The sequence below is a fragment of the Prosopis cineraria genome, unplaced genomic scaffold (assembly GCF_029017545.1).
Source record: "Prosopis cineraria cultivar Desert tree isolate PC_DT_omini unplaced genomic scaffold, ASM2901754v1 PC3, whole genome shotgun sequence".
NCBI classification, from domain to species: Eukaryota; Viridiplantae; Streptophyta; class Magnoliopsida; order Fabales; family Fabaceae; genus Prosopis; species Prosopis cineraria.
In genome coordinates, this window is record NW_026555334.1 from 46,095,570 (window position 1) to 46,117,358 (window position 21,789).

The 21,789-nt window shown below is 31.4% G+C and overlaps 2 protein-coding genes across 2 annotated transcripts; one reads left to right on the top strand and one right to left on the bottom strand.

The window, feature by feature from the left end:
- Positions 1-3,723: 3,723 nt before the first annotated feature.
- Positions 3,724-6,355, top strand: LOC129306574 (uncharacterized). The gene is made up of 3 exons (XM_054947251.1): positions 3,724-4,032; positions 4,424-4,572; positions 6,040-6,355. The coding sequence occupies exons 1-3, from the start codon at positions 3,930-3,932 to the stop codon at positions 6,127-6,129; spliced, it is 342 nt and encodes a 113-aa protein (XP_054803226.1). The 5' UTR covers positions 3,724-3,929; the 3' UTR covers positions 6,130-6,355.
- A 2,205-nt stretch (positions 6,356-8,560) lies between these two features.
- Positions 8,561-9,885, bottom strand: LOC129306441 (transcription factor bHLH147-like). The gene has a single exon (XM_054947054.1). The coding sequence runs from the start codon at positions 9,409-9,411 to the stop codon at positions 8,803-8,805; it is 609 nt and encodes a 202-aa protein (XP_054803029.1). The 5' UTR covers positions 9,412-9,885; the 3' UTR covers positions 8,561-8,802.
- Between the last annotated feature and the right edge of the window lie 11,904 nt (positions 9,886-21,789).

Below are 21,789 nucleotides of genomic sequence, written 5' to 3' on the forward strand. Positions count from 1 at the left end.
ATGACCTTTAAGACTGAGCACAGGTAATTAAATCAATTCACAAACACCTTAAGAACTTATGCCAATCCGGGACTTAACTCTTAAATTTAGCCCTACTCTTGCCTTGATCGTATTCGAGTACCTTAAACTAATCAATATCATGTAATTAACTTGAGTGCAGACCTAAACAGAAGTTAATTGTCATGGTTAAGCACAGCAAGAGATTGAAATAAAGTGAACTCATATATCAAAACTTTAAAGCATAAACACAAACACCTTAAGTGTACAACTAAGTCAAGAAACAAGTTCATGTCTTCTTCTCCTTTAAACAAGAAATTTGGTTAAGATGAGACAACTAAAACCAAGATTGAATAGTCAAGAACATAAATGAAAGAATCAAAGAAGGAAATGAGAAGAATCACATGACAAGCAAAATGAAAGGCAAAGTAAAAAAAAAACCTCAAGCGCGGGCTTCATCTTCTTAGAGAGTTTTGAGAAGATCTGGTTATTCATGGTGGTTCTTTTCATGAGAAGGGGAGAGTGGTGGCTAGAAGTGAAGAGAATGAGAGAAAATAGAGAGAGAATGAAATGAAGATAGACATGAAATTGTGAAGAAGTGCATGGAATATGTGAGTGAGTGGGTGATAAAAATAATGTGTTTGATGATGTGTCCACTTTGTAAATCACATTCAGCTCACTTGGTCAACATGTGATGGTGTGAAAAAAGTGAAAGGGAGTAGATCCTAGGTGATTAAAACCAAGGATAAATCTGAGCTTACTTAACAAACTTGGTTAGGGAGTCAAACAATGCATGTGACCGTTAATCAAGCTAGGTTAATTTGAGTGTACTTGTAATTCTTCTTAAAGGTCTTTATGCTTGATTAAAACTTACTAACATTTCTAAAATGATGATTTAATGGATGGTTGGTCAAAATCCTCGAGGTTTAGAGTCATTAAAATCTTTCAGGATCAATTATCGCACATATGCCACTTTAGGATTTTCTTGCTTTATAAGTTATCTTATAATTCAACATCTTGATCATTTAATCTTCATCCAAATTCTAATTTGCATCTGTAATTATACATACAACAATGATTAAAGCATGCATGCTGTAAAATTTCAAATTACAATTCAAAGTCAGGTTCAAAGATTATGAAACATAACAATCTATTATTAATGTTTTTGTCTTGGAACATCTGTGACTTATGTCTTTTGATGTCTTTTTATAGCATATAATGAATTTGAATCTTCCATTGACATTAGAAAGATAAAGACACAAACTAAGCCAATGTTCCGAAAATGTCCAGAAATTGTCAAAGTGACTAAAATACTCTCATGTTAAGAGTGAACCTTAATTGATTTTAGCTTAGAAATGTCTAGAAATGCCTAAGCATGCAAGAATTAAGTATGCGAGAATCCAATAATGCAAGAATATCATCCTAAAATATACACAAATAATGCAATACGTCACCAATCACAAAATTTATTTAAATAATCACAATTTTTATTAATTAAATTGTAAGAATTGAATAAAAAATTATAACTTTTCATATAAAATTTCTTTTATTATTGAAGTTTAAGTTCTAAAAATAATTAATTAAAACTTTTCTTTAAACAATTACAACTTTTATCCCGTCAGTTACAAGAATTGAACAAGAAACAACAACTTTTCACGCGACCTGGTTATTATTTTATTTAAAACAAGAGATAATTTAGTCATTTAATCTAAAATTATTAGTGCCAAAAAGATGCCTAAGAACTCCGACGAAGTTATGGCATTTCAAGAAATTTGACTATCATTTATATATTTCAGTGAACTGTCACTATCATTTTCTTGTTATTATTTTTAGGGAGAATTTCAAATGAGGATTAGGGATGTGACATAATTTTTAATGAGTCCTCAAAAATTTTCAAATTTCATTTCAATATAGGGGGATAAAAGTAAAAATAATTTTAACTATGAAAAAAACTAAAATACCTTTAACTTGTTATACAAAATTAGAGCTGGTAATTTAGGCCAAGCTCGACGGCTTGGCTTAAACCCACTAAAAAAAAAGGGTCGTGTTTGGCTATATAAGCTTTTTTAAAGGAGCTGGATATTTTAAACCCGACTCAAAGAAACTTGAACCTTGAAATTTTTGTCTCTACGTATATGTAAAGTAGGTAATTTTAACCAAGCCCGAACTCGGTCGGGCTTGGTTATATGACCTTTTTTAAAAGGATATGATACTCAGAGTCGATCTGAATAGGCCTAGCCCACCTGAATTACCGGCTCTATGCAGAATTACTAATTGTTAATTTTTTTTAATTCACTTGCTAATTTACTAATATCAATTAAAATTATATCTGTTTATTAGATAAACAGTAACATTAGTTGTTAGCTTTACTTATTAATTTACTAACATTAATTATAAATTACAAAATCTTTCAGTAATTTATAATTGATGTTAGTAAATTGACAAGTAAAGTTAGCAATTTAACAATAGATATTACTACTTATGATTGAACAAATGATATCAAGCTTTATATAATTATTAATATGTCAACTCATGTAATTTACAATTCATATTAGTAAATTATCAAGTAAAGTGAGAAAATTAATAATTAGTAATTTTGTATAACAAAAGAAAAGTATTTTGATACTTTCATAATTAAAATTATTTTCACTTTTATTCTCATGGATTGAATTGAAATTTTAAATTTTTTTGGAACCTACTAGTAATTATGTTACACCCTAGGTTTTTATTTGAAATTCTTCCTTATTTTAATGTCCTTATATTTTAAACCTCCCAAACATTAAATGGACGTAAAGGATGAAATTTATTTTACCAAATCATTTTGAGATAAGAATATGAGTCGAATTATATGGGTTAACTCAAATAATTGACCATTGAGGTGGGGTTGGATTAAGGGAAAAATGGCTCAAATAAAAAAGAGTTTATTTTGCCTTGGATTGCATAACTCATGAACTATATATATATATATATATATATGTATATATTAATTCTGATAAGTTAAGATTAGCCCATTTAACCCATATTACATTTAAAAAAATAAAAAAGGTAAAAAGAGAGAATTTTTGTGTGAATAAACCATACAAGGCATGATTTTTTTGGCTGGTTTAATTCATATACTTTATACCAATATTATGGATCAATATTTTGGTGTATTAAGAATGAAATATAAAGAAATATTAAATCAGAATCCATCTTTTAAATATATTTTTCAAAATATTCATGAAAAAAATAAATGGGTTAGTTAGTTAGTTTATTAAATTCATTAACTCTCAAGAGTTGAGTTAAAATATTTTCAACTAATATGAAAATAAATTGAATTCAATTTATTTTATATTTCACCCAACTCATATGAGGCTTGTTTGCATACCTTTTTAGAATCAATTATGGGTTCAAAATCATGATTTTAAAAATTTTTGTCTAAGCACCCAATTTTCCCAAACCCTATTTAATTTTCAAAACTTCATTTGAAATAAGTTATAATTTACTCCATTTTAAAAAATCAATTCTAACTATTGTTGACTTACTACTTTAAATGGCAGAATTGCTTACTCAAAATTAATTTTTTAAAAATTATCTAAATAGCCTTAGTTTTATAAAAAGCAATTTTTGAAAATTTATCTAATATCATCATCTTTTAATAATTAATTTTTTTGTTTTGTTTTTTCAATTGAAATCGTCAGCTACCCATATCCCTATTCCAGCATATCTTTCCTGAACCGTTAGATAGTGCAGACGGACTAGATCGCGCTCTTGAGACGCCGGACTCTGGAGAGACCAGACGCGCTGGACAGGAGCTGCTTTCATTTCTCACTTCACTTCAGGTCGGAGACGGCGGCGCACTTTCGTCTCGTGTTGGCTGGGATTGAGGTTGGAGCTGCCTGGAGTGATTGGTTGTTCAAAGGCTAAGCGAAGGTTTAAGACCGGAAGGTAACATGGCGTGGATGCAGCGAATCATCGGGACAAATCTGGTGGCAAAGTTAGCCCCTTCTGCACCTTTTTCCTCTAGATTCTTCTCCAATTCAACTCCATACATCGGTAAAGCCTCCTCCTTTTCCCTACCATCTCACCTCCGTATTTTATTTCATTCACCATTTGATATGCCCAAAACAAAAAATCAGACAATTTTGGTAATTGTAGAAGAGGCCCTGGGGATGCGTACATTTTAACTTCGTGATACTGGTCTATTCAAAATCTGATTTTTCCCCCCTTCCTTTCTTCTTCTTCTTCTTTTTTACCTCTCGCACCCCTAAGCGCCAGTCTGCCAAACTTTTGTGTAACAGGGGTTGAGTGTTTCGTTGTTTTCTCGTTGTTGAATTTCTTCGGGCCTAAACTGTCCTCAGCTATGGTCTATGGATCAGTTTTCTTGTTTAATAAGCGGCAGACCTATGGGTAGATAATAATCCTGTTTTGATGCTTGCTACTGCAGCAAAGGTTGGAATCCCCGAGTTTCTAAACGGAATAGGGAATGGAGTTGAATCCCATGTTGCTAAGCTTGAAACCGAAGTCGGTGACTTCCAGAAGCTTCTTGTCTGTCGCACCCTCAAGCTCAAGAAACTGGGCATTCCTTGCAAACATGTAATCCTAATCACATCTCTACTTGCCTTCTTCGCATGCAAATACAAGAACATTTTATCACTTGCAAACATACCTGCGTATATGCCATGCTATTCATGCATAATTGTCATGCGAGTGACTGATTTCTTGTGTCTTGAAGATGTTTCTTAAATTCTTGGGAATTTCTCTTAATACATTAGTTGCTGAACTTCCATCATTGTCTGTATCTTTTGTACAATTTTATGGATTTATCCTATGCTCTTGTTTCTGTTAGTCTAATTCTTTTCTTTTTTTTTTTTTTCCTTTTGGCCAGTGTCATTATTTAAATTTTAATATTTTTGTTTTCCCACCAAGTGCCACTTAAGCTGGACATTCAGCTTCTCATGAACTTGATCTGTTATGCTTTGCTCCTTTTGATTTGGAATTTGTCTTAGAATCTGTTAGTTTCAGGTTTTTAGCTTTTTTTTTGTTTTTGGGTGTAGAAGGGATGCTTACCCAATCTTTCCTAGCAAATATGCCAGCATTACCTTCTTAATCTCCCTTGAGGAAATTTTGTTGCTGTGCAAACTGCAAAATTATTTCCCCGGTACATTTGCTGGTATTATTTGACTGTATGAACATGCTCTAGAGGTATCATTTGCTGCAATCTAGAGTTAACATTATTGAAGTAGACGATAGGTGTCAACTGTCTTACTCTGTTCTACTACTAACGATAGTTGTAAATCTCACTAGTGCATATTTTGTATTGCATTCTGATGTTGACGTCATTTACTTACTGTTGATTGGAAGGAAGTTCCCAGTGACTCCCTTATATGTCAGTTGAACTGACTGGAGTTTTCAAGCAATTGTCTGTGCCTAGCACTTAGTAGTGGTAGCAGCTCTTCGTGTTATATATGTAAAGGTGCTTCCTTGACGTACTATAAGGGAAAATTAGGAGGGAATACAATACCATGACTTGTATATGGTAGAAAGAAGAAAAAATTAGGACGGAATAGAAAGGGTTCTGTTATGAAGAGTAACTTCTCTTGTATGCTGTCATATGTTGTACAATGTGATGTCAATTATCTGTGATAGTTTTTTATGTGTTATGAACTTCTCACGAGCGTGTGCTGTCAATTTCCTAGGGGTTAGTTAGGCTCAGTTATTTCGATGTCAGCTATTTCCTTGTATTATACATGTACTGGATTGATTATTAGGGAATCGATTTGAAGTATTAGTCAGACCTACTATGGGATATTAGATTCTCTTGGTGGCTTTTTTCTGCTAGATAATTGAAACCTATCTGAAGACCTATAACTCCCTGGCTTCTTAAACAGGCTGCAGGGATATGACCATTCTATCTTTGTTAGGAATAATAAAGATTCTGTGATGTTTCCACTATCTTGTTTTAAGACGCCTTTTAATTGATATTCTTTCTGGACCATGAGACATTGAAATGCGTGCGGCCTACATGCAAACTCTTTGTAACATATAGTTTCTGCTTTTCAGAGGAAGTTAATATTGAAATATGCACACAAGTACAGGCTGGGATTATGGAGACCACGAGCTGAACTGATCAAATCGCGATCGGTTTCTTAATAGCTTTTCTTTGTCCCGCCGAAAGTTCACCCATATGCGAATGCTGGATTTTGCTTGGAAAGAACTTGTCGGTTGCTTCTGATTCTACCCGATTTCTTCATCCCGTCTCTATTATGTATCAACCCATTTTCTGTTGCGTAGATATAGATTGGGTAAATTGAACTGCCATGCTCAATTGTGGGATGTTGAATGGACAGGAATATCATTGTTTGTTCAGTCTCTTCAATTTTTGGGCCTAATCTATTGGTTTCTTATAGAGAAAACAGAATTAGGCTGATAAAAATGAAATTTACATGTTACCCAAAAATAGTATTGCAGAGAAAAGGAAAGGGGGGGGGGGGATTTCCGTGAATGCTCTGGGCAATCACCCCAAATTACGATGCTTTAAAGCGTCAAGGCTCCTTAAGTCCTAAGCTAGTGAACGTTCGAAGAGTTCGGTGCCCATCATGTGCATCAAAAGTAAACTGCAACTTAAGATTTCGGAACCATCACCCTGATGATGACAATCCGGTAAGCACCCTTTTTACCAAAACATGTCTTCATGACCCAAACGCCTGGTCTCCAATGATTTTCGACCCAATCTTCAAAGCCACATCAAAAGACCCCATTCAAAAAGAGAAAGGCACTGTGGATGAAAATACCTAGCCATTCAACATTGGTACCTAGAAGGGGCACCGTAGCATGTGTCTATCTTTATGATGCTATACGAATTTTAATAAATCACACTATTTATTTTTTTACTATAATCCAATAAATCACACTATTCAGGGATCATAATAAATTGATTACTTCTATATCCCGAGAGTATAATTCATTTTTAAATTTTCTTTATATAAAAAACGGTATTTAAAAAAAAATGAAAGAAAAGCAAAGCGTGTGGGTCAAACAACCTCCCCATGGAATCAAATTTATTTATTTTATTGGCTTGATCGGGAATGCGAGGACATGTTCTAACTTTTTAGGCTGCGAGGAGACCTGTTATGAAGTGCTTCTATTTTTTTTTTTTTTTGGATCGGTTATTTGAAGTGCTTCTATTTGATTGATGAGGCAACGGAGAGAGGCTTCAAATTCGGAGGGTGTTCAGCCACGGTAAGGGGCGTAGCTTTGGCGAGGAGGGAAAAAAAATTAAAGGAGGGGGGTAATAAGAGGCGACTTTTTAAAAGGAGGCACATGGATGCATGTGAAATGTGATGACTGGAGAAATGGGCACATTAATTGGAAAGAGCACAAATAATGTGATTTCTTGAAACAACGCAGGCGGTCCCTGGTAATGGGATCGCCACCTTGTTATTTGTATGTCGCCATCTGAATCTTGACAGTTGTATTGTCAAGCTTCCCCACGTGTCAATCTTTAATGATGACAGGGACACCTTTTTTTTTTGGATACAAGACCGGGATGTATTTGATTTCAAATTTCTTGCAAATCTTCCCAAAATTTCTATACCAGGCCTCATTCCTATTTCAATTCGAGATTACCGTACCGTAAAAATAGTATAGCCAGTATTTAAATCCCAGAACAGACTTCCATCTAGCTTTAAGTCAAATATAAACAAATTAAAATTTTTCAAAATAAAAATATACGGAACATTTTGGGGCAAAGCATGGCCCTTATTTGTCCGTTGCAGAGACGGTGAGTGTGGATTGTGGGGGAACTCGATCGTTCTGAAAGAGTGAAAGTAGTGCGTGGAAGAACTTTTGTCGAAGCTCACATTGCTGTCACATGCAAGCCAATGCGAGAACTGAGAGTGGGGACGTTCAAGGGTTGGACGCAATTGATAACGTAGGGCATCTGAGGCACATGAGGCTGCCTTGATTAGCCTACATCTCCAACTTTGGAGCCGCTGGGGCAGCGCTTCGCCTTTTCTCCTTATTTGCAACCCCCCATCCCACAAATATCCAAAATTGTTCCCGAATGAATCTTTTCACCATTAATTCACCTCACTTTCAACATTTATTTCTTTCCCCGTAAGCATGAACTCTTCCTGATTAATTAATTGTTGGCAAGGACATCAACATTGGATCCAAAGCACTGTTCGTTTTACTCCAAACCAGCAATTAGCAAATGCTTCACTTTGCGTCATTAGATTCTTCATATACAAATGCTTTTATAGGTCTGTTCATATCCATATAACATACAAAAGGCAGAAGGCGGAGCAAGTTTATTTAAAAAAAAAAAGAAAAGAAACAGAGAGAGAATCCTTGATGGATTCCAACAACATAGTCGGCGAAAACAAAACAGTTTTTTTTTTTTTTTTAACAATTCCTGAATTCTTTCAATTCCGTTTGGTAATAAACCTGATACTGAGTGCATGATAAGCTCAAACTTGGAAGCCTGAAATCTGATTTGCAGGTTCCTCCTGTGGGAATACTTGGGAGTAATTTTAAAGAACTTATCCAGTTTCCTTTCATTAGGAAAAAAACAAAAAAACTGTAAAGGAAACGAATCAAAGCTGGTATTATACGTCAGCTCATCGCTCAATGCTCATATCAAATTCAACAAAAGAATTCTAACAACAAAATGGTGATAGAGGAACTCAGCCCTAGAGGAGGAAAAGAAAGCCATATACACATTAAAATACATGAATTTAAATTTAAAATCCAACATATTTAAAGGGCGAAAAAACACCCAGGGTGCGCTTAACAACGCGGCCGTCAAACTCGTCTCCGACGTTTTCACGGTCGAGGCCGCCCGAGCCGATCGGCAGGCGTGCCACATCCGAGTAGCTCGGTGAGCGCTGTCATGGCTCGCACTTGCATTTCCAAGGCTGAAATATAATCAGTGGTTTCTTCCAGAAGACTCGGAAGCGAAGCCTTCCGGCAACCGGGAACTAACCGGCTAAGAACTCGCGCTTTCCTCTGTACTGTCGGCAGCCTCCTCCTCTCTCTGCTAACCTCCGGTTTCTTCAACCCGTTCACTCCCTTCTTGACCTTCTTGTGCTGCCTATGGAACTTTCTCCGACTGAGAGGAGAGGCCAGTATCGCCCGACTCCACCGAGTCCTGCCTTTCGCCGTCACTGCTAGAACTCTGTCAGCGATCTCACGAACATCGCGTCCGAGGCGAGGTTTCGCCGCAGAAGACGGACTCTGGCGAAGAACACGGCGGAGAGCTTCGACGAGCTTGGAGGAATAGATCCGCTGCTCCGTCTCGGATCTCCAAGGAAACGGAGCGAGCGGCTTATGACCATTGCTGGATTCGTGCCCGATTTTCCTACGCTTTCTCTGATTGCCTTCCCGGTGTGTTTCCGAGCTAGTGGAATCCACAATTGGTTCCAAAGATGCCATATATATTAAAACGGATCAGTACTCCCTGTTCAAGTTTTTGTATATATAGAATCAGAGTAATTTTATGAATACTAATCGAGGGAAGGAGCCCAGGAGGAGGGTGTAGCGGAAAACAGGGGCGAAACGGAAAAGGAACGGATGATCAATATAGCTGTGCCCTTGAATGGAGAATACCGGGGAAGGAGATGCTGGGAAAGGAAGGACCCGGGGGAGGGAAGGGGGGGGGGGGAGCAGCGTTGTGTGATGGCTTTTCTGGTTTTGAATTAGTATTTGTAAGGAGGGAGGGGAAGAGAGGAGGATGGTGGGGCGATAGTGGGAGTAGGGCAGAAAAAAATTTCACTGTTGGACGGAGATTGAAACCTACATGTGGCTTGTGAGCCACCCAGATTAAGCGTATGGCATTTTGTAAATTGCGGTAATTGCAGATGGAGGTTAAGGCAAGGAAGTTTCCTTAAAAGAGGATTAAGACCAAACAGTTGAAGAAATCAGAGAGTTTGACTAATAAACAAGTGAAGATTAGAAAAAACGAAAACCGGGCTTAAAAAATAATAAAAAGTTGGAGGAGGATGCAGACCTCACATGGGAGAAAAAGTTTAGGTTCCTTTAATACCTTGGATTGGACAAGGTGGCCGCCAAGTGGACCACTTGCCGTCTTAGATTATCATATTATGCATATGCATTCCTAACTAATTCGCCTCGTTTTTCTGCAATATCCACCCCTCACCCTCCTTGTATTCCAAGTTTTCGGTTGAACCCACGTTAATCAAAATTCAATCCTCATGGGGAGGCATTGATCAAATCAGACGCATGTGAAGCGAGTATGTAATCAATCAGTAATACCAGTATCATGTGGCACTTCCGGATAAGATTAGACTTGGAATTTAGATCCCCGTTGGCTCAATCATCTTTACTTGCTTGCGAAGATAGAAAGCCAAGGAAAAGAAAGCGAAGGCGGAGAGAGAGAGTTGGGCGGGAGGGGAAGAGAAAGAAAAGATGAGAGCATGATTAGGTTAACCAAGGTGTCTGACTTTCATTTGGTGCAACGTAATTTTTGATTTGTTTTTTGCTTGGCTAGCGAAGCGGTGTTTGGAAGCTTATGTTATTTTGACACGTACGTCACCTTGCGGGTAAAACTTGTCGTTTCCCTTTTGTATCCTTACGCTGGCTCGCACAACGACACAGATCCAATCCAACAGTGCTCCCGCATTGCCGCTCCTTATCCTACGGTTCATACCACCTGACAAGGTTTTATTTATTTTCATTTTTTTAAGGTCATGCCCTCAAAAACGTCCCCCCCCCCCCACAATAATGGTATTGTTTTGCAGCGAAATCAACCGTGAGTGATCAGTTTTACCGTTTCCCCCCTCCTTACACCCAAGGGTTAAAAAAAGGGGAAATTTTCTTTCATACATTCCAGCAAACCAGGTAGTTAAAATATATTTCAAACACACATGACAACCCATAGGAGTAATGTCAAGTTTGCGAAGGAGAAAGAGTACAAGACAAATGGATGACACGTTAGAAAAGGAAAGAAAGAGTCCATGGAATGTGAAAACTGACTGCTTTTCTTAGCTTTTTCTTTTTGATTTGCCTCAGGCGTCAGCCGATCAGGTATTGGGTATGGAAGATTTGAATTATTATCCATTTGTATGTCAATTTGATGAGAAAGGAGAGAGAAAATTTGGGGTGGTGGGGGGTCGTGGGATGAATGATGAGAGGTGTTGGGGGGGGGGGGATGCAGCCAAATGGAATGCATGTGGTTGTTTTCATGCCACTTGCTTGGTACGTATCATCCGCCTCCTTTTCCCCACTTACAATTTTGTTCCTTTGTTCCGGCCGATCTCTGTATCTCTCTCACATGCCAATGCCATGTGGCCAGGTTTCATCCACATTGCCTATAGTCCGATCCCCCCAACATCTCTCGTCCCTCACACAATATCCAATTCTCTCTGCATGAAGCCTCCATTATCATTCCCGCGTTCACACTCACTCTCGCCCCCCCCCCCATCTGGACGCTATTTAATTTAGAGATCGAATCTGGGAAAGATCATATCAGCCTCGCATCCCATAAACATGCCACTCTGTTTTGCCTCCTCCACGCAGACACTTTCCGCTTTCCAATCATTCCCCCACTATTTTCTACCCGTTTAAAAATAGAAGCCAGTCCTCGTTCTTATAAAGTATATGTTGTTTTCCCTTATTATTTTTAGTGTCAATTACCAATGTATTATGTAATAAATGAAAAATATATTTACACAAATATCTAGATTAATAATATAAGAGGTAAATTAGAAAAAAAAAATTTTACATACTAGGCTATTTATATTTTGAACTAAAATTAATTAAAAAATGTTTGTATTTTGAATTTGAGGAGTATCCAATTTCTATGTCCCTCATCTTTCTTCTCTTTTGCATGTAGCCTGTTCTTACTTCCCAATCATCATTTTGACCGATGCCTCTATTCAGTGGCAGTGTTAGAACCCTGAATCAGGAGGTGTAACATTTTTTTTGAGCTTCAACTAAATATATTTAAAATGTTTTTAAAACCTAAATATTTTTTAAAATTTGATTAAGGGGTGCAAAATATTTGAGACAAGAGGTGCAAAATAATAAAATATATAATCCTTTCTAATATTTTTTTTTCAAATTTAAGAGGTCCTTGAATTACACATGGCGCCGCACATGCCTCTATTCCAATTGGTAGAGGAACCCAATTTGCGCTACACTTCCAGTATTTTAAATTATATATAAATCTCCCGTGAGGATGATTTCAAATTGATTGAGTACTGATTGTTCAGAACAGGAGGTAACCCGAGCGGACAGCATGTCCTTGACCCAGAGTCACCATGTTGCTATCCTTCCCAACATGGCTGCCCTTCCACTGCTACTTATTGTTTACATGAGCACGCACATGTCGTTCCACCATTCATGGCTCCTCCATCCTTCCATGTCTTCCCCTGTCCTATCCTGCCATTTATCTAATTAACTTATTCAAACATTTTCTAGAAGTACACTTGATTTAAAATATACAACATTGGGTGAGTTTTATGTATGTTTTACAATTATAACCTTACTTTTATTATATTATAACTCAAGTAATTAATGAGGATACTTTAAATAAGTTAAATATTGTAATTATTTCACTCAAGTGTGCAATTTTTTTCGGCCAAAACTCAAGTGTACAATTGAAAAAATGTAAAAAAAATAAAAAAAAATCAAGTTTTTAATTAGTTCTATTTAAAAAACGTAATATTTTGTTTTTGTTTTTCAAGATATATCCACAGTTAATAATTATGAAACTAATCCCTTGAATAATTTGATTGCTGTTTAAGAGACTTTCCTCTTCCAAATAATCATCTTCGAAAAGGTAAATTAGTCAACAATAATTTATATTATAATTTTAAAAAATAGTTATCAAGACTTTCCATAAAGTTTATGTAGATATTTTAACAGTTTGTTTATTTATTAACCTTCAAGTTAAGTTAATGTTATCAAAGTTACAATATTTCAGGATCAATGACTAAGTAAGTGTTATTAGGATTACAATGTTTTAGGAGTATCAATATATCGTTGGAATTACATCCTCTTAAAGAACACTGATTGAGGTCAGTTCCCAACTGGTTTTGTATTAATCTGTGGACTTCGTTGCGGACTCACCGGCCTTAATCGAGGGAAAGACAAAAACAGGGAGAGAAGACGATAATGCTGATAGGTGATATGTGTTGTGAGTACGACAGTGATGAATGGGGCTTTGAAATGAATTTTAAATGGAGACAGGGAATTAAAATGATGTAATTTGTCGCGTGTCGGGGGATCGTCAGCTCCGATAGTGGAGCGGACTGGCAATCATGAAATGGGCTCCAGGTGCCAAATGTTGTGGAAATCTGTAAATACACCACATTGAAAACCTAAAGTTAGTAATTTAAACCAAATTAGACAGACGAACCTGAACTCATCCAACAAATTTAAAATCAGACTTAATAATAATAATTTTTTAATATTCAGGTTTATCCAGCCCCGAATAAGCCCCAAAATAAAAAATAAAATTTTTTAAAAATATATATAAAATATAATAAATATTAATTAATTCTTTAAATTTTATATTAAAATATTATATATTTTAATGCATTATTATAGTTATTTAAAAAAATAAAAATATTTATATTTTTATATTTTTATTATTATTTATTAATAAAATATCTCAAAATAATATTTAAAATATATTTTAAAATTAATTTTTATATTTTAAGATTCTATTTTTTTAAAAAAAATTAAGTCCTAGACATCATTTTCACATCCATAAAATAATATAATTAATTTTAAAGTAAAAATAATTTTAAAAATAAAATTTGGGTATGTACAAATTCTTGATACTATTACAAAATAAACATAATAACTAAAATAATATTTTTAAATAATTATTTAATTATTGTCCATGCCAGATTTGATTAAAAATTAAGAATAAACTATAGTAAATAACAAGGGTTAAACAATATAAAAAGTTAAAGAAAAAAATAATTTTATGAAAATAGTATTTCACTCATAATTAAATAATTTTGTTGTATATAATATAACGATGACTATTTTTCTCATATTCTTAAAAATAAAAAGTACAGTTTGTCCAAAGATTATTAAAAACTTTGAACTAATTAGGAAGATAATTTTAAGTTAGTAGTTTAATTGTGATTGAATTGAAATCAACTTCATCGTAATTAAAATAATTTAATTTAATTAAAAAAAATATTTAAACAACTAAGATACTAATTTACAAGTAAAGAAAATATTCATTAATAAATTACACATAATACAATAAAATAGTAATAAAGTTAGTACTTAAATACAAAGTTGATAAGTTATTATTTTTTATTTTATTCTTTTAAAATTAAAATAATATTTTATACTTAAAAAATTATTTTTAAAAAGTTTTGGGTATTCGAGATCCAAAAACGTTTAAAGGTGTTAGAGCCATGCTTGACTTTATAGACTTTTTAGAAAAAGTATGATACTTTAAGCTCGATTTGAATAAGTTTGACCTGAATTAAGCTTGATTTAAATAAGCCCGGACTGTCTCCAAAGAAAAAAAGCAAATTAAAGCATCACCTCAAATTGAGCTAAACTAAGTTACTGGCATTTCTTTTCATTTAAATCTTAACTTGTTTATTTCATTTATATAAAAAATTTTACTTTACTGGTCATGAATGGGACAATTATTTTTAGGATTAAAAAAAAATACCCGCAAATCCTTTTTTTCCAAGGACACCCAGTATCTTTAAGTGAATACAAGTGAAAAAAAATAGCCCCTAATGTCAATATAATGGGCACAAATGTGTATAAATTATTAAATTTGACGGACATTCGTTCATGTTAAATGTTAAAAAAAGGAGCTAAACATAAGGTATAAAAATACCATCAACTTTTTATGTAGGAGCTTCTAGCACCTCAAGTCAATAATGACACATAAATGCTCATTAACTTTATAAAAGAGATTATATAGCCAAACTCAATCCTAACAACTCGAGCTTTCATGCCTATTCAAGTTAGCTTAAATTCTTGAATTATAAAACATTATTTTTTTTATTTTTCTTTGTTTACTAAACTTCATTATCTTAAAAATTTTAAAAATTCAAATTTATCTAACTTTTATTTTACTAATAAGAAAAAAATTGGGTGTTCAAACTAAGCCCATTCAGATTTGAGCTTGGCCTAAATTTATTCTGCCTTATTCATGTGACCCAAATAAACTTGAAGTAAAGAAAAATTTTTAAACTTCTAAGCTTGGTATTAAAATTTTTTGGGTTCATTCAAGCTAGCACATCAAATTACTGAATCTAACATTTTTCAATATGTTAAAATAACTTAATATTAAGTGTGAAGCTCTAAAAATATAACTTAATGTGTTGGAAAAGGTTCGCCTATTAATCTAGGCTTGAATGAGTTTCACCCAAATCCCAAATTCTTTTTTCTTATTGATAAACTTAAATTAAAATTTGATAAAAATTGAAAATGACTAAAATATATATATAATATTTTATAATTTAGATATTTGGATCAGATCGAATAAAATTAAAAGCATGAGTTGTTAAAGTTAAGTTTAGTTAGATTGTCTCTTTTATAAAGTTAATTGATACTCAAGTACTTCTCTTAACTAAAGAATATCATAAATTTCTAAATAAAAGGTTTATGAATATTTTTATACTTTATGTTTGCTTACTTTTTTTTAAAAAAAGTCAACATTAACTAGTTAAATTTACCAATTTAGGCATTTTTGTACCCACTTCATTAACATTTGAGATATTTTTATACTCTTCTTCACTTAAAGATATTGGATACTCTTAAAAAAAAAAAAGGATTTTTTGCCTTTCACCCTTATTTTCAATAAGTTCCGTACAATATTTCAATGTCTAAACCGTATCAGTACAACTTTATCTATTTTTGTTTCCTTAGTATTTTTATATATTTTAATAGGAATTAAATATTAAAAAATATAGTTACAATCTTCAAGAATTTTGAGTTGTTATTTCTTTTGTGCATATTGCATGAGATAAACGCTGACGAGTTTGAAAATTAATAAAAAAGGGTTAAACTGAAAATAAAATGATTTTTATTTGATACAAGAAATGACAACAGACTAAATTTTACCCTGTGCGATGCTCTGAAACCTTTTACAGTTTATTTGATTTGAAGGGAGTGGGAAAAAAAATAAGAGGAAGATTTTAATGGAATTAGAAAATATAAATAAATAATATTAAAAATATAAGCAAAATGTTTTATTCTTAAAATTATTTTCCATTTAAATTTAAATACAAACGACCATTTATTTTAGCCTATAAATTATTCATATCCATGACGTATAAAACAACGAGTGTTAATTTAAAATGTACTATATGGGCATGCTAAAAATATAAAGCGACATCTCATTTTATTAAAATTATTTCAAAATTTATTACCTTATGTAAATAATTAAAAATATAAAAAATGGATATAGTAGATTTCATCAATAAAATTTTATTAATAATTTATATTTTGATAATTTTAAAGTATTGAAAAAATTTAATAATTATGATTAGGACACTCATCAAATTTTGAAATTTAAAATGAGATGTCAACGAGTATGAATAACTTATAAGGACATCTTAATTGAAATTTATCAAAATATATTTTTCTGTAAAAAATTGAGATTTAATACTTAAGTGTTGAATAGTAAAATATTTGTTAATTATTTGATTAAATCAAATCGTTGTTATCATGCCATATGAGATACTCAATGGATCCTATATAATCTTTTTTACTGTACAAAAATAAAAAATAATTTGTTGTTTCATTAGGTGTGATTTTTCACATAAATTAAAACTTAAACAACATGTTTTATTTTATTATTTTTAAAACATAAATAACATCTTATTTTGGAGTGATTATATGACTAAAATAAATGACTTGTTTATATCAAAAATATGAGGAGTGTAAATTATATACACTAAATTTAGCTTTCAAATAAAACCTAAATAATATTTTGTTCGATTTAATAAGTTATTACCTCATATATATGAAATATAACATTTTATAAGTTTCACTTCAAGCTTGTCAAAACTTAAATAATGCATCCTTGTTAAGGTTAAATCACACAAAACTCTCTTAAAAATTGAACCATGTGCAAATAATCCCTTTAATCTTTAAAACTTAGTAATAAACCTCCTTAAACTTTTGAGTTTATGCAAATAATCCTAACCATTAATTATAGACCCTTTTAAACTTTATTTTTGTGTGCATTTAAGTTATACGTAGATAATTAATGTATAAAATTAATCACATGAAGTTATCTGTATTAATATAACAATTGAGGAGAATTTATTGTAAAGTTTCAAAGGGTAAAAAAATTATACGTACATGGTTCAAAGTTCATGAGAATCATGTATAATTTAGTCTTTTTTTAATGATATTATTATCCCATACACTATTGATACCATAATGGATAAATTGGCCTGCTGGTTGAAAAAAAATCTTGCACCCAAAAAATATGGATAAAATTTTTAAAAATTTAGAAGTATGGCTCGTTCATATTAACATATAAGAAATTTATTATTGATACACATCAGTGTATCATTGATGTATAATAAATTAGTTATAATATAAAATATAATAAATATTAATCTGTTTACTTGATTTGATTATATAACATGAGTTATGTTTGTAAAAGCCTCCATAATAATTTATTTAGATATTAAAAGTTAATTTAAAAAGGTATAGGAGTCAACAATACATAAGGTAATAGTGTGAGAATATTAAGTAACTTCTCTATCTCTATTTTTATTGAGTACAAATATAATTTTGTTCAAGGCACAGTTAAACACAAAATATGGCACATCTCTTAGTAAAAAAATTTAACATTGGTTCAACATATTGTGAAAGGCTAACTTTTTTCACTATACCCAATCCCTATTGGTAACTTCTCACTTTATTCTCATACAAAATCTTATATACTCAAAGGGTTTGTTTTCAATGAATAAAGATATATGATTTTTTATATAGTATTTATTATTATCGAACAATGTTTGGTTATTAAAAAATTATTAATACTTTAAATTATTTTCTGACTTGATTGAACAAAACTATATTTAGTAGATGATGCTAAGCAAGGAAAATTAAGAATACAAATATATTTTGTTATTTTATGATGCATGATTCCCACATAAATTAAAATTAAAATAACTTATTTTATTTAGAATTTATTATTCTGTGAATTTTTTAAAATACTAACAAATTATTTTATTTTAATTAAAAACAGGAGATATTTTCAGTGATTATAAGATTAAGATAAAAAAAAACTTGTCTATACCAAAAATATAAACAATATGATGAAAATTCATCCAATTTAACTAACAAACAAAATTAAATAATAATTTTTCTACTTTGCAAGTTGTTGTGCCATAAATGTTAGATAGCATATTTTATTTCAAAATGTATAAATTTTGTATATATTCAAATAAGAATATGATTTTATAAATATTTTTTCAAAAACATCACCTTTTTATAACGTGTTAGGAAGTGATCTTGATTTTATAAGATTTAGATAACCATGCATATATTTTACAATTTTCTGTCGATATTAAAAAGAATATTTCATTTTAAAAGTTGTTATCCGTGTACATATTGAAGTGAAAAATAATAATTAACTCCAAAATTAATTACTACTTATTTTATTTCAAACTATAATATCTTACTAAGAAAATAGATCAATAATTTTTTTTTTTGAAAAAATTACATTAAAGTCTCACACAAGTAAATTAATTTCTGTAAGGTCTATTGATAACTGAACTAAACTGCATTATGTAATAGATCAATAATTTTTTTGAGAATTACATTGAAGTCCCACATAAAGAAATTAATTCTTATAAAGTTCATTAACAATTAAATTAAACTTTATTGTGTAATAAATCACTTTTTTTTGGAGAATTACATTAAAATTCTACATGAAAAAATTAATTTTTATAAAGTTTATTAGTAACTGAACTAAACTGCATTGCTGACACAATGCAATTTAGTTCAGTTATTAATAAACTTGATAGAAATTAATTTCTTTGTGTATAATGTTGTAATTCTATCCTTTTTAAAAAAAAAATATCGTGTCAGTCACGAGAGTCACAGTGTTGCTTGCGCAAAAGCAGCAACATGATTTGTATGTTTTTTTTTTTTAATTTTTTTTATATAAAGCCTAGATCTACACTGACTTTCAACCACAATTACACAGGATTAAGATAAGATTAATATAAGACAGGATAAGACTAACATAAGATAAGATTAAAAAGACTAAAATGACGGTAAACTTATTATAGATGAGGAAACTTTGAGTCTAGGAGAGGAGAGTTGAAGCTCTGGTCATATCCAGATTTCAATTAGTATTTTTTTTTGGCAGTATATGCGTTATTTAACTTCCTGTTCAATTCTATGCAAAAAAAAAAAGTCATATAAATAAAGTTAAGGTACACTTTTACTCTTGAATTATTCTTAAAGGAACAATATTGCTCTTAAACTAATTAAATCAGAGCAATGTTGCTTTCGCTGTTTAAACATTAATTACTGTAGTCAGTACCCACTTTTTATGAGTTAAGTTACAATTTTGATCATAAATTATTCTTAAAGGAGCAATGTTGCCCTTACCATTTAAAAATTTAAAAATTAAATAAAAATAAAATTATAATAATATTAAATAAAAAATATTAAATGTACATATAAAAATAAAATTGTAATAATATTAAATATATATAATAAATATAATAAAATATATAAACTACAATTTTATAAAATAAAAATAATATTAAATGTATATATAAAATAAATATAAGAAAAAAAAAGTAAACTATAATTTTATAACTTGTAAAATATAAGTGAATCTTGATTAAATTTGATATGAGTAAATTCAAAAATATTTTTACATTTGCACCTATAGCCATTGACATCTTTATAAAAAAAAGGGTCTCAAATTATATTTTATACATGTGAATTATTCAAAGATAAAGTTGATTTTTAGTCGAATTTAATTTTTGAATTTTTTTATTCTTCCAAAAATTTTAAGCTTTTTTAATATTATGTTTAAAATCATATGATTTTTTGAAAGCTGTCTCGGTTCTCATTTGAACTTCAGTTTTCAGCTTGATAACAGCTTAACTCTTATCAAATCTAACTTAATCATGAAAATAATTTTTTGATCCAAATCGAATAGTTAATGATGGCTCTAGTTGATAGTTATAAGTGCAAATGTAAATACTTTTGAGTCTATTTATATCTAATTTAATTAAAATTTACTTATATTTGACAAGCTATAGAATTATAATTTATATTTTTCTTATATTTATTTTTATATATACATTTAATATTATTTTTATTTAATATTACTATAATTTTATTTTTATTTAATTTTATGATTTTTAAATGGTGAGAATAACATTGCTCCTTTGAAAATAGTTTAGGGACAAAATTGTATCTTAACTCATGAAAATTGGGTCCTACTAAGTACAATAATAAATGTTTAAACAGTGAGGGCAACATTGCTCCAATTTAATTAATTTAGAGGCAATACTACTATGACGAATAATTTAGAAGCAACATTGTTCCTTTAAAAATAATTTAAGAATAAAATTGCACCTTAATCTATATAAATATGTGCAGTGAAGCATGTTTTGAAAAGAAAAAAAAAATTGGGGCAAATGTTTTGAAAATTTTCCGTGTCTAACGAGTTTTTAAAAAAAGTTCGGCGAGTTATTTTATGCGTTTATTAACGAGTTAATATAAATAAATTAATTATAAGTTTAAAGAATGCTTAGGATGTGTACGAGGCCATAACAAATTCACGAATCACCCAGCGATATGCTTTCCTCACAAGTAATGTTCTTGCCATTCATTTCCTTCTGGCAAGAAATACATGTAACTGGAAGATGCTCTGATACTGGCTATGAATATGAATCAAAGTTTATTGATAAAGTGGTAGCAAAATCTAGCAATGATAACAATCAGAGCTATAAGTTGAGGAATATTTATTTGTACACAACATTAGTAGTAGATATGTTTGTGGCCTTCTTGTCACTAACTAGGATGTTAAACGACCACTGGTGTCACGACTGACTCTAGAAGGAATAAATGCACCAACACGTATATATGTCATGGTTTGCACTTTGCACCAAACTAGCAAACAAAAAATGGGAACCACAACATATATCAACGCGGGATTTGGCGGAAATAGCTCGTTTTACTATCGTCTTGTTTCAATCTCAACCTCGTTTTCAATCAGAACTCACATGATTATCTACGCCCGACCGCTAATAAAAAACTGTGTCCATATGAACTGATCATTATTAAAACCCCGATGTTAAGCATGCAAAAAATATAGAATTAAAGTACTTTTTTTTTTTGTACTTTTGAACGAGTGCTTACATCTTGTATTAATAAATGAATTTTTTTAAATAATTTTTTTAGGAAAGCAAAAATTTTTTTGTTATTAATTCGTTAAACTTTACCATTTTTATTGATGTGACATGTCCTGTTAATTTATCCTTTTTTTTTCAGGAACGTTGTACACGTGTAAAAAGATGCACTTTAATCATAAAATATACACGACCTGTCTGTCTAATTCATTATTGAGCCTCATCTGCCATCTTGTTCTTCGATTTTTCTTTTTTGAATTAAAAACACTGGCGCACGAGTGTCTTCCTTGGCAACCAATCCATTCCGTTCTTATCCCCGAAACAACCACCCGAAATATGCATGATTATATAAATCATGACTAAAAGCTTAACATTATTTATTATGAAACAACCGTTTAATTTGCCAGCAGCTGGAGATGGGACAAAAACTCTTGATCACAAGTCATGATCCTCATCATTTGAA